Source organism: Gorilla gorilla, chromosome 17 (genome assembly GCF_029281585.2).
Source record: "Gorilla gorilla gorilla isolate KB3781 chromosome 17, NHGRI_mGorGor1-v2.1_pri, whole genome shotgun sequence".
Lineage (NCBI taxonomy): Eukaryota > Metazoa > Chordata > Mammalia > Primates > Hominidae > Gorilla > Gorilla gorilla.
Genome location: NC_073241.2, coordinates 65,634,127 through 65,646,920, shown reverse-complemented (window position 1 = coordinate 65,646,920; position 12,794 = coordinate 65,634,127). Strand labels below are relative to the sequence as shown.

Below are 12,794 nucleotides of genomic sequence, written 5' to 3'. Positions count from 1 at the left end.
AATTGTCCCCTAATATGTCAATCATGTTGAAACAAATATGGGTTTTACAAACAAGTGTTATACAGAACTGAGTGTATAAGGTGATGATTGCCGTGAAAAACAACAGCAGGATAAGGAAACAGAATAGGGATTCTTGTTTTATTTTTAAATATGTTATTCTATACCACTGTATTCATTCTATACCACTGTTAGTAAAAAACCCACATATCAGTTGCATTTATGTAAGAGCCTGCAATCATTTCTCTTTCTTGTTCTCATGTCATTCTTCTTCCACCTTCAGAAGTGTGTACTGTTGACACACGGTGCTTCGACACTATGCTCACTGCACACAGCCCCTCTATGGAGCCTCCAGGTACTTCTACTATTGTTCACTATTATAAGGCAAGGTGGCTCGATGCATTGAAATGGCAGCAGAGGTTTTCCAATGCAGACCCCCTCCGCAGCATCCACCTTCTTTCTATTCTCAGAGTGTACTTAGGAATTCTCATCAGATTCACCATGACAAAATGTTGTTAGATGACCTTGCTTTTGTGGTGAAACAATATGCTGAGATGACATCAGCTGTTCTATGTACTTTCAGATCTTCACCCAAATTCACTTCAGACCATTTCCAACCTCCTTTTCCACACCTGCTCATTTTCTAGTCAAACCCAATCTGATCTCCAATGAGATCCTAAAATTGTAATCATGGCATTAAATCATAAAAATTATAGCTTTTTAAAAATCATAAGTGTATATTGCTCTTATCAAAGTTTTCATTACTTAAAAATTTTGAATTCATAGCAGAATAGCATAGCATAGCAGAATGAGGATTTGAACATGAAGTCTAGGGGGGTGTGAATGGAGGGCAGGGGAGGAATCAAGGGTGAGGGGGACATGTGTACCTCCAGGAAGCAGAGCTCCAGGAATGGCAGAGAAACTGAAGCCACAAAGGGGAATGACCCAGGAAGGAGACAACAGGAGCACTCTGGTCTGTCATTTCTCAACCTCTTGCTGGGAGATTTCCTTTCTCACGTTAAAATGGTGACATGGTAAAATGTTAACCGTTTTCTGCTCAGTTTCAAAAATACTAAAATTTTCAGCTGATTGCTCATCTTCCTGATACACTCTTCCTACAGGTTTGATAAAAACGGCTTCAGTCAATGCTTAAATTAATCAGATTTAATTTATCAAATGTTTACTTAAGGACACTAATTAACGCTTTCAAAAATAAATCAAATCCTTTGTTTCTCAAAAAGGCTTTCTCAGCCAGGGCTACTGCTGGGGCACTGGAGAAAAGCAGCCCCTTAGGTCAGCCTGCAGAGTGAGGTGGACCTCAGACCACATTCACATTGATTGGCTGCAAATTGCTGGTGGGAAAGGGAATTAGAACAAGCCCTATGGAAGGCAATTTGATATCATCTATCAAAATTGCAAGTACACAGACCATTTGACCCAGCAATCCCACCTCCAGGAATTTATCCTCCAGGTAAACTTATACATGTGCAAAATGTCATATATGCAACGTTATTCACTGCAGCATTGTTTACCATGGCCAAGAATTGACAGCAGACTAACTATCCTTCAACAGGGGATAGGTTACATAGGATTCCTATATACATGGAACTGAATATTATTCAGCTGTTAAGAAATAGGAAGCTCTTTATTTACTAGTATAGGAAGAGCCCCAAGAAATAGTAAATGAAAAAAAAAGTATATATGGTATGTTACCTTTATTTTTAAAAGGGAGTAAATTACATATATTTGTCTTCATCCACAAAAACATGTGGGAATTAATAACAAGGGTTATATGTGGCGGCCAAGTGGGAAGTTTGAGGGAAGGAAGCAGAGAGCAAAGTCGGAGGTGAGAGGGAATAACAACATCAGATATTTTACTATAAATCACTGTGTACTTCTCAAAGTTGCAACCATGCGAACGCGCCACCTTTTCAAAAGAATTAAATATGGAGTTTAATTAAATAGCTTTTTAAAATTAGAATAAGGTTTGTATACATTGTTGAAACATCATTGCCACTCCAAAAGTTATGACTGTCTCCCAGTCCAGGAGACCTCTCTCTTTGGGGTGCTATGCTGACTCCTTTACAGGTCTCTTTCTTCAAGCACCCACTCCCCCACACTATAGACTGCCTATTCACACAGGGGCTGCCACCCAGGAACCAGCATGGACCTGCTGTCCCCTAGAACCGGCATGTGATCCCAAACTACCACAAACATTCATGGCAGTCCCAGCTGGATTTCCAGGTTGCAAGTCACTGTTCTTTTCTTGTTGACTGCTGATTCTGGAGAATTATTTCAAAAAATCTGCCAGCAACACCCCTGGACCCAGAGCTACATTTATACGTTTTCAACGTATGTGTCACCTTTACCACTATGAAATGTTTTCTAAAGAAAGAAAAAAAGTTAAGCCAATCACTATCGTCTTTTTCATTCTAAAATGGAAGCCATAAAAACCAATCATATGCAATCTCAGTTTTGTTTTAGGCTGCAAAGTTTAACATCCTTGAAATATCAACTCAAACTCTTGGATCAACTGAAGTAAAGTTTTCAGAGCCAACTAACTTTATAAGAATAAGAACAGTCTTACAAAAGAAGCTATCCAGATGCCTCATTGGTGACTGCTTGAATGAATATTTGGTAAATTCAAAAGTATCTTTTTGCTATCTAAGCATAAAAGTTAGACTTAGTTCAATTTGTGTGTATTTCCCTACACATGACTATCATTGTGGCAAGCTACCCTAATCCATATTTCCATTTTAAAAAATGTTTCAGTTTTTGAAACTTGCCCAGGAGCACATTGTTTTCAGCTTATTACCAGAATAAGTTCAACCAGAATAGTTTCAACTTTAGTGAAAACTAAAAACAGTTCAAGCACCCGAGTGCCAATTCTAAGACCTCTGACACTCTTTCCTGATGGCCACCACCAGACTTTGGCTGAGTCATGGCCAAATTTAACCTCACCATTTGTCTTCTGGGTAAGAGATGGTGGGGGTGAAAGAGACAGTGATAAACATAAAAAATCCAGCACTACTGAGGAGTCAACAGCTGAAATGAAAGACTAACAAGAGATGTCTCCATTTACTATTTACACTCCTCAGATCATAAGCCTTCCTACTTATTATCCTGCACTGCCACCAGACAGTCCCCCATGGTCAGAAAGCCACCAGAATGGGCAAGGAATGTATCAACCATCTACGTGAATCACAGATAAGCTAAAAGAAACTGGCCAAAAACTAGCAGTCCCACCTGACCCCTCTCCCAGAAGATGGTTCTTACTTTAGGCAAACACTGCTCTTAAAAAATCCTATAATAAGGGAGTGAGAAATACTTAACATCAAATTTCTACCCAGTGTCATCTAAGGGCTGGTTGTTAAACCAGCTGTCCCGAGCCAACAAGGGCTAGCCATATGCAAAACTATTAGCTTACATAAGATCCTCATATCTCACAGTCACCTCCTGAGGCAGCACACAGACACTGGTGCATCACCAGGTGTGGGCAGGCTGGCACTTAGAAGTTCTTCAATCACACAGAAGGGGTGCTACAGTGTCAGGTGGCAAGTGAGAGAGGAGACTTCATTTCCTGGGTGTTCGCAGCTGGCTTATGACTCCAAGGTTGTAAGTTTTGGCCCACATGACATCTGACTGTATCTGATAGCCACAGACTATACCCTCAACTGTAGCTCGTCTGCTAACAAGTGTACACCATCAATTAATTCAACAGTGACATGTGCCTGGTGCTGTCACAGAGGCCCGAGAGAGTGTGGACAGATCCGTATGAATCCAGTACAACTGTAAGGAATGCCCAGGGCACACTTCCTCCCTTTCCAGGCTCCGCATTCCAAGAGAAGCTCAGCTTCATAAAACATTGAGTCCAAGAGGAGATAGAAAAGTTAATCAAGTGTAACTTAGCAGGGTAGCCAGTTGGGAGGCATCAGATGCCTCTGGAAGTCATGGAAGCCAATAAGGTATCTTCCTCAAGGAAGTGGCAAAGCTTTTCTCAGTCCTACTTTAGGTCTGCCCAGTAGTCCATGCTCCAGAGATAGCGCTCCTCAGCAGGCTAGCTCCCTGACTCAAGGATCTACTCTTCTTGATATGGAAAGAAGGGTAAAAGAGAGCGCACTTCCTTCCCTTCAGCTGTGTTCCTCCCTGGCCACATGTGGCCACATGAGACAATGCTGGCCCAAGGAATCCCTCCAGTCTCTGAGGTCTGTCAGACACACTAACTCACTATTTATAGATGCCCCATTCACCCACTACTTAGGCACTTAAAAGAGCATGGGTTAGTCCCAACCCAGTGTCAGCACAGATGCAGGTTTGCTTTCTGCGTTTGCTCTTACAGTAAACCTAAAAATTACAAGTAACAAGTTGCTACAGGGTTCCTATTGAATATCAGCATTCTTTCCTTCCATGGTTTATATAAATTCATGAAAACATGTGTGAAGCATCTGCCTTTTTATTTAAACAGAAAGCAAGAGCTCAGATTGCTGTGCTGTGGCATTTTATGTACAAACCCAACAGCTAAACTGGGAGCTCCATCCTTGGGAGGGGCACACTAGAGTTGGGTCACTACAGCTGCCCTGGCCACCAGCTGTCCAGGAGGCCTCCACTTGAACTCAAGAGGAATAGTCAACAACAGAGCAAAGCCAAATAGAGAAAAGTGGAATAATTCCTTTTGCCTGCACAGCTCAAAGTAAGATTCCAAAGTACCCTCTGACCAAGGAGAAGACGGCAAATTATAATTATTTTAAAATTCCTTTGAATGCATCCAATGTTATTTCACAACATTTTCCTTGAATTTGATACTTGGTAAAAATTTAACATGTTTATAGCCAGACGTACTATAAAAGTAATAGACCATGATTTTAACATTGTAAGTTCTTTTTAGAACCATACACTTTTTTTACTCTTTCCCTCCCACTGTGTTAATTCCCCCCAGACCACTATTTTAGTCTTATTTATGAAAATAAAATTCCCATTTATAGAAAGAACATGCAGATTTATTTTATTAATTTTATTTTTAGACAGGGTCTCACTTTGTCGCCCAGGCTGGAGTGCAATGGCGCAATCTCGGCTCATTGCAACCTCTGCCTCCCGGGCTCAAGCAATCCTCCCACCTCAGCCTCCTAAGTAGTTAGAGCTACAGGCACACACCACAATGCCCAGCTAATTTTTTGTATTTTTATTAGAGACAGGTTTCACCATATTGCCCACGGTGGTCTCAAACACCTGGGCTCAAGAGATGCTCCTGCCTCTCAGCCTCCCAAAGTGCTGGGGTTGTAGGTGTGAGCCACCACAACTGGCAAGAACATGCAGATTTTGATAAAAAGAATTCAACCTGTGACCTATAAGAAAAACTGAGTAGCAAAAGTCAACGTTTTGCCATGTGCCTTCCACACACACTTTCATCATCATAAACCTAAACTCCCATGACCTCAATTTCACAGAAGTACTCCCAAACCTTAAAAAATCTATATTCTTAAATACAAAGCTTTCAAACGAACGTGGAATATCTTCAAATTGCTTTTGCAAAAGCAACCCATGAGCTTCCTACAAAATTTCAATGAGAGAATAAAGCATTGTATTCAAACTTTCCACCCCTAAATCTTCACTTGGAATTAGACATTCTAAATAATAACCTCTAAAAAATTCCTTTTCAGAGTACATGAAAATGTGAAGCTGTTATGGACATCTATACTCAGATCACCACAACCACTCTGAATCTAATCAGAAATGGATATGTTTGTCTAAATGGATTGAAGCCACAGCATTTCCAAATTCCAAATGGCAACCCACCCTGAAGGGGCAAGAGTGTCAGCAAATCAAAGTGAGAACTGGCAAGTGTCATTTTTGCTGCAAAAACCAAACACTATGATTGCACCTCGTGATATGCAAAATTATATGCATTAATATGCCTAAGACATTTCCTTTTTATTAAAAGTAACATTTTCAGTCTAAATTTCTTAAATTAGTGGTAACCCTTAATTTAAAAACAAAAAGCTCTGTAAACCAAAAAATTTTCCAGGACAGTTAATATAAGTTGATTAGCTGCATTTCAAGGAAATGGAAAGTTGGTAAAAGAAATTAAGGCCAACATTATAATCTTCTCTAAGGCAGTTCATTTACTGAGTGACTTAATTGTTTTTCAAATATCTGGGGAGGGGAAGTTGGCTAAAGGCTTCATATTTGCTATCGTCCTTTTTTAACAATCCCTCACTAGCACAGAAATATATGGAAGAGCAATATCAACAACAAAGTGTATGATTATAGAAAGAGGCTTCTAAGGTATATGATTTCATGAAATAAAGCCACATATATATATTCTGATTTCCTACCATTCAACCCAGGAATCCCATTACTGGGTATATACCCAAAGGAATATAAGTCATTCTATTATAAAGACACATGCACACGTTCATTGCAGCACTATTCACAATAGCAAAGACATGGAATCAGCCTAAATGCCCATGAATGATAGACTGGATAAAGAAAAAGTGGTATATGTACACCACGGAATACCATGCAGCCATAATAAAGAATGAGATCATGTCCTTTGCAGGGACATGGAAGGAGCTGGAAGTCATTATCCTCAGCAAACTAACGCAGGAACAGAAAACCAAATACCACCTGTTCCTACTAATAAGTAGGAGCTAAATGATGAGAACACATGGACACATAGAGGGGAACAACAGACACTGGGGCCTACCAGAGGGTGGATGATGGGAGGAGGGAGAGGATCAAGAAAAATAACTAATGGATACTAGGCTTAATACCTGGGTGATGAAATAATCTGTACAACAAATCCCTATGACATAAGTTTACCTATGTAACAAAACTGCACACGTACTCCCTGAACTTAAAAGTTAAATTTAAAAAATTACAAATATGCGTATATATAAAAAACTGTGCATGTGTATGTACGTGTATGTATGTGTATATATATCTATATATTCTGATTTCCTTCAGTGCTTCTCACCCAAGAGCCAGGGTGGGAGTGGTGGGTGGGAATGAAGTAGAATTGAAGAAATAGATGCCTCTGGCTTTGAACTGCTTGGAAAAAGGAGACTGGGCTGGCAGGAGGAGGCGCTTGTACACTCTTCTAAGGACACAGAGGTGGCTTGAAGGCAAGGGAGCAGGGGCTGGCTTTCAAAGGTTTTAAGCGACAAAGTATCCCAATCCGATATGCATTTCAGAAAGATCACCCTGCAAAGCATATGGAGGAAGGGAGAGCTGGCAGAGAATCCACAGGGAGAGCGATGCAAAAGTCCAACACAGAGGTGCCAACAGCCCCAGGTTAAGCTGACAGCAACTGGAATGGAGAAAGGACTCATGGGCACAACCTCACAAATCAAAATTACATATCCTTAATAAGCAGAGAGTAGAAACTGAACAAAGTAAGTGCTATTGACCCAACGGCTGTGGAGGGTGTGCTAATGAGCAGATCATGGCTCATTCAGGCAACTGTGTCTGAGGCACAGGCCACAGCTCCAGGATGTGAATCGAGATGCCCACATGACAGGCCTTACGGACTCGTCACACTTCCTAAATAACGTTCAAACCACCTGTTCATATTTCAGTGTAATCATAGATGGTTAAGAAATGACACCTGGGTGGGCATGGTGGCTCACGCCTGTAATCCCAGCACTTTGGAAGGCCAAGGCAGGCGGATCACGAGGTCAAGAGATCGAGACTATCCTGGCTAACATGGTGGAACCCTGTCTCTACTAAAAATACAAAAAAATTAGCTGGGCGTGATGGCGCACACCTATAGTCCCAGCTACTCGCAAGGCTGAGGCAGGAGAATTGCTTGAACCCGGGAGGCAGAGGTTGCAGTGAGCCGAGATCACGCCACTGCACTCCAGCCTAGCAACAGAGTGAGACTCCGTCTCAAAAAAATAAATAAATAAAAAATGACACCTATGTATATGATATTCAGCTATTCAATGTGCTTGAAATATGTCTGAAAAACAAATTTGTTTCCAGTTGATTTGAGAGTTAAGTAGTCTGGAAGAGAAAGACAGTCATCTGGTTAGGTCACCAAACTTCATCAATCAAAGACAAAATTTCTTTCTCTCTCTCTTGCAGGGCTGCTACGGCATGGAAAGGAAAAATGCCACCCTTATTATGTAGTCTTGGAAAAAGAATCACATGCCAATGGAATGAAAATGTCTGCCTGAAATTAAGAATGCAAAAGTGAACATAGTCCAGAGTTTGGCATTTCTTTTAAGATTTGAGAAACATGCTGATAATTTTAATCCTACTGGAAATGACTTACCGTATGACTTGGGTTTCTGCTAAATATAGATTACTGCAGCCTGGTAAATTTTAAAATAATCAACCAATTAAGTTGCCTGAATAAAACAGTTCAAACAAAATGCAGCTGAAAAGGAACCATTTGTCCTCAGTGACAGACCAAATCATGTAATTTAAATTTTAATGATGTATGAATAAATCCTTGCGTGCTGACAAGGTTTTAAGAAGTCACATTTTCTTCTTCAGAACCACTTTTTCTCCCCTTTCTCTTGCTCTCTGACAGCCTAATCAATTCTCATCCTACACCCTATCTCAGCCTCACTGCTCCCTCCTAAGTCAATTTTGCTGATTTGTTGTGAAGAACAAAATGAGATCATAAACCTGACAGATATATATGTGAAATATGATTGAACGGACATCCAGGATGGGCCTCTCCTTTGTGCAAAGTGAATTAGCACTAACCACAGAATTCTGGCAGTGGACTCACCTTTATTCTCTTATGGCCCTAGTCATCAGGGTCTTGCCCCACCTCAGCCTGCACTGTCCATGAAAAATGGGCACTCGACAGAGGCCTCACACTTTCCCTGAAACACTGTGAGGCCCTCCTGGTGAGGGGACTCAGAAATGGAGGTGCCCAAAAATCCCCCGCTGTGGTCCTTGCTTCCCAGTTCCCAAACTCACTGCCCCCTCCTGCCAGCCAGGTCCCTTGGCTACTGAGGTGTCCATGTCTTGCCCAAGAAAATGGCCTAGAGAAAAGGGGCTTTGCCCACCCACCACAGAGGGTAAGCTAGAAGTCAGACAGCCCTGCAGGAGCCCCTCCTGCTGCCACAAGCCAAGTGATCTCTTGACAGCTTCAATCTGACCTTTGTGAGTTTCCATTCCCTGTGCCCCCAGAAACCCCCTGCCACCTGTCTGGCAGGCTATGAGGGTTAAAACTCCTGAAACATCCTACCCAGGCTCAGCCCACAGAATGTGGTCAATAAACAGTGGGGATGGTGGCTTCTACCGCCGCCACTGTTGCCATCATCATCACAGGCATCACAGCCACCAGGGGCCATGGGATCATCCCCCAAGGTCCAGCATATAACTGGCACCAATGAATGATGGGATGAGTTGATACGGGTGGACAAGTGGCTGGGTGGCTGCAGCCTTCAGGTAAGACAGGAGCTTCTTTGGCATGATGGGCAGCGGCTCTCCTTGGTATTGCTGCCACCTTTGGCTCTGGAACTCACTCGGCTAAATGTAATAATGGATGGAAATGCACACTCCACCCTTACGTGTCCTTTATGCACTCTGGACGAAGCAGTAAGTAATAGGAAGAGATGGACATCTGAGGTCAGTAGGATCTGGTTTTCAATCTCAACTTTTAACAGGACTTTTATGTGAATGAGCTTTGCTTTCTTCATCCTAAAACAGAAATAACTTGCTCACTTAGGCTGTCATGAGGAGCAGCTGAAGTCACGGCGCATCCACGCAGCTACTCTTGTGCTTGATATATGACGGGTCCTCAAGAATTCAGTCATCTTTCTTTCCATCTTGTTCATCTCTCCTAGCAACTGCCTAGTGTGCCAAATAAGGTGGACCTGCTGAGTTAAATGTGCTCAGCTGAAAAACTATAAAACCTCAAGTCCTCTTTTGAAACTTTGAAACTCTTCTGTAAACCTTGCTTCTATAAGCCCAACTTAAAATAATTTTAAAAAATAAAATTTAAAAATTATATAGGCAAATCCATAGAGACATAAGGTAGATTAGAGGTTACATGGGCTGTAGGTGAGTGTAGAATGGGAAGTTATTGCTTAATAGTTACAGTTTCTGTTAGGGAAGATGAAAAAGTTTTGAAGATACTTTTTGGTGATGGTTGCACAAAATGGTGAATGTAAGCAATGACACTGAAATGTACACTTAAAATGGTTAAAATGGAATTCTTCTGTTATGTATATTTTACTACACTAAGAAAATGTCTAAGTTATATGTGGGGCACTGTGAATTCTGGAGAATAAGGGGAACACAGGTCTTTTGGTAACTCTAAGTGTCCCTTAGCATTGCCATGAATGAAGCACATAAATCCAGGCTGCCTAACATGAGGGGTGCAGCTGTGCTTGATAAATAGAGATCTGGTGTGGGACAGTTAATCTTAACTCCAAAAGCAACTTGCAATCCACAAGGAAAGCAGACATGGTCATGCCAGGCCTGCTGAGCAGCATGGGCATCTTCCTCCCTTCAGCAGGCCTGACCTCAGCTCACAGCCCAAAAAAGAACCCACTGCCATGTTCCTAGGTCCCAAATCCAGTGTGCCATGCTTTCAACTTTTTTACTAGAGGAAATATTAAACCTCCGGGAGGGGCCGCAGACTCATGGGGGTATCCATGTATATGTTCTGGAGATGGAGCTGAACACAGGCAACGCTGAGCTGCGCACCTGGAAAATGAGCTTGTTCCCCTGGGGAGGTGTGACATCGCTGTCCACCCATCACCAAGACATTTTTTCTTAAGGGTTCTTTTTCCAAATACAACCTGACAACAACATTGGTCTTATGTTGGAAAACATAAGGAACAGTCCACCTTTTTGACAAATTTCTGATGCCTTTTGCTGAAAACCAGGGTGCCTAAATGACACAACTGTGTTTCTGGGAAAGGTGCAGTTCTCTGCTCTGGCCCTGCCTATTGCCAGATCTTCAGTTGTGTCTTTTTGTTGAATGAAGGTTCACCATGTGCCCACCAGTGGTCAGTGGCCCTGTGAAGGCTCCAGGTAGGTGTCTAGGACACCAGTTCCAAAGCAACAATATGACTTCTGTGAGCTTCCATCCCCACCACTCCTTGCCCTCCCAGAAACCTACTGCAACATGCTGCTAGGAAGATGAGAAAATTCTTGTTATCATTCATTCTTCATTATATATCGGCTTTTTGTACAATTTTCAACATTAGACTTCTATACCTAACATTTTTAACCTTAGTTTTATTTAACAGCAAACATCCTTTAATTAAAACAAAAAAAGCCTGAAATGATTGTAGCAAAAAGTATTATGACTTTTATAAAATGGCTTTAAGAGCAAATTCTCTTTACCTTAAGTCTCACTTTAAGGGAAGAAGAGGTTTATCTGGGCAACTCTTCTCCAGAATCATTTTTACTTTTACATGGGGAAAATCGCACAATATCTTTCCAAGACACATGGATAGCTTTCCCAGCTGTTCAAGAATAAATCTGATTTTAGTCCTTGTCATTTGTCAATCACCCTGATTTTAAATTATATGCATTGCAGCAACATTTGTATTTGTGTTTTAAAATTGGTATCACTTTTTCCCCTTAGAGTAAGCTATATTTCTATAAATTTTAGTTTAATTTAAAATACTAGAACTAAAGTAGTTTTAATTATCTTGGTAAGGAGCTTTTTCTCAAATTGTTCTCCAAATGCAGATGTGAACATATATACAGAAGGGACTTGCATTCATACGGATCCCCTCATCACATTTGTTCTTGCTAAAGAAAGAGTAGTGAGTTTGAGCAGCTTTTCAATCCCTGCAACCCATCCCCTAAAGCAATGACCCTGAGCAATATTAACTGCCCTCCAGCCCCGCCCCTTCCTGCCTGCGTGGGATGGGGGATTGCGGGAAAACAGTTCTGGTTATAATTAGGCAAGCACTTTACACAAAGGGCTCAAATCCTACTCACCACTCCAGTGGTTTGTTGCTCTGCAGATGGGCCACCAGGAAGAGTCTATTTTAGGAGCATCTGGTTGTAGGTGAGAGAAGAAAGGCCAGGGGAGGCGCCATTGCTTGGAGCAGCAGCTACTCAAAAGAGAAAAAGCCAGTGGGCAGGTCAATCTCCCAAATGGCCACATGGTGGCCTTGTTTTAGGACTAGAGGCAGGAGAGTGCCAAGGCACTGGAATAAGTTAGGGGGCTTTCATTTTAAAAATAGGAATCAGAATCTTGGTTCTTCACCCTTTTTGAAAATTAATAACTACAGCATTCTCCTGGGCCACTCAGGCCGGGTGGTGGAGATAAACCCGCAGGATCAGTTGCTCTATTTTGTACTCCAAACATTGTAAATGTGGTTACTCTATATTATACTGACAAAAATAAAAAGCAAATAAGGCAATTAACATAAAAAATAAATGAAGTAAAATAAGATGAAATGCAGCCACTAAAAAATAGGAACAAAAAGGTGTTTAGAGGCCAGATTTTATTGTCTTAAGAGCCAGAATTCAATGGTTAAATATCCTTTTATGAATGTTAGTTTCAAATATAGACAGATAAGAAATCAGTTGATTCCTCATTCAGGATCACATAGTAACAAATGATACCCTTTAAGGAATTACATTATTTTGATAATTTTCTTCACAACGGATCCCAAAGAAATTTACAAAAGCACTTAAAAGTTTTAAAAGTGAAATTTAAAATGTATTTATTAACATCAAAAATATATTAGGATGGTCTTTTCAACAAATGGTGCTACAACAACTGGGTATCCATATGCAAAAAAATTAAATTGGACCCCTACCTCACAGTAAATACAAAATGGATCAGAGACCTAAATGTAAGAGCTAAA

At 41.1% G+C, this 12,794-nt stretch overlaps 1 protein-coding gene across 11 annotated transcripts in view; it reads right to left on the bottom strand.

Moving 5' to 3' along the window:
* The window catches only part of FHOD3 (formin homology 2 domain containing 3), a 479,946-nt gene that overhangs the window by 353,950 nt on the left and 113,202 nt on the right, over nucleotides 1-12,794 (bottom strand). The window contains exon 1 of one of the 11 annotated variants that reach the window (XM_055368093.2): nucleotides 11,917-12,329. The exons of 9 other annotated variants lie outside the window; for them this stretch is intronic. In XM_055368093.2, coding sequence (XP_055224068.1) covers nucleotides 11,917-12,085 — 169 coding nt within the window. In that variant the 5' untranslated portion in view covers nucleotides 12,086-12,329. Of the gene's footprint in view, nucleotides 1-11,916; nucleotides 12,330-12,794 lie in introns of those variants that run through there. One more of the 11 variants, XM_055368099.2, reaches the window with a different exon arrangement.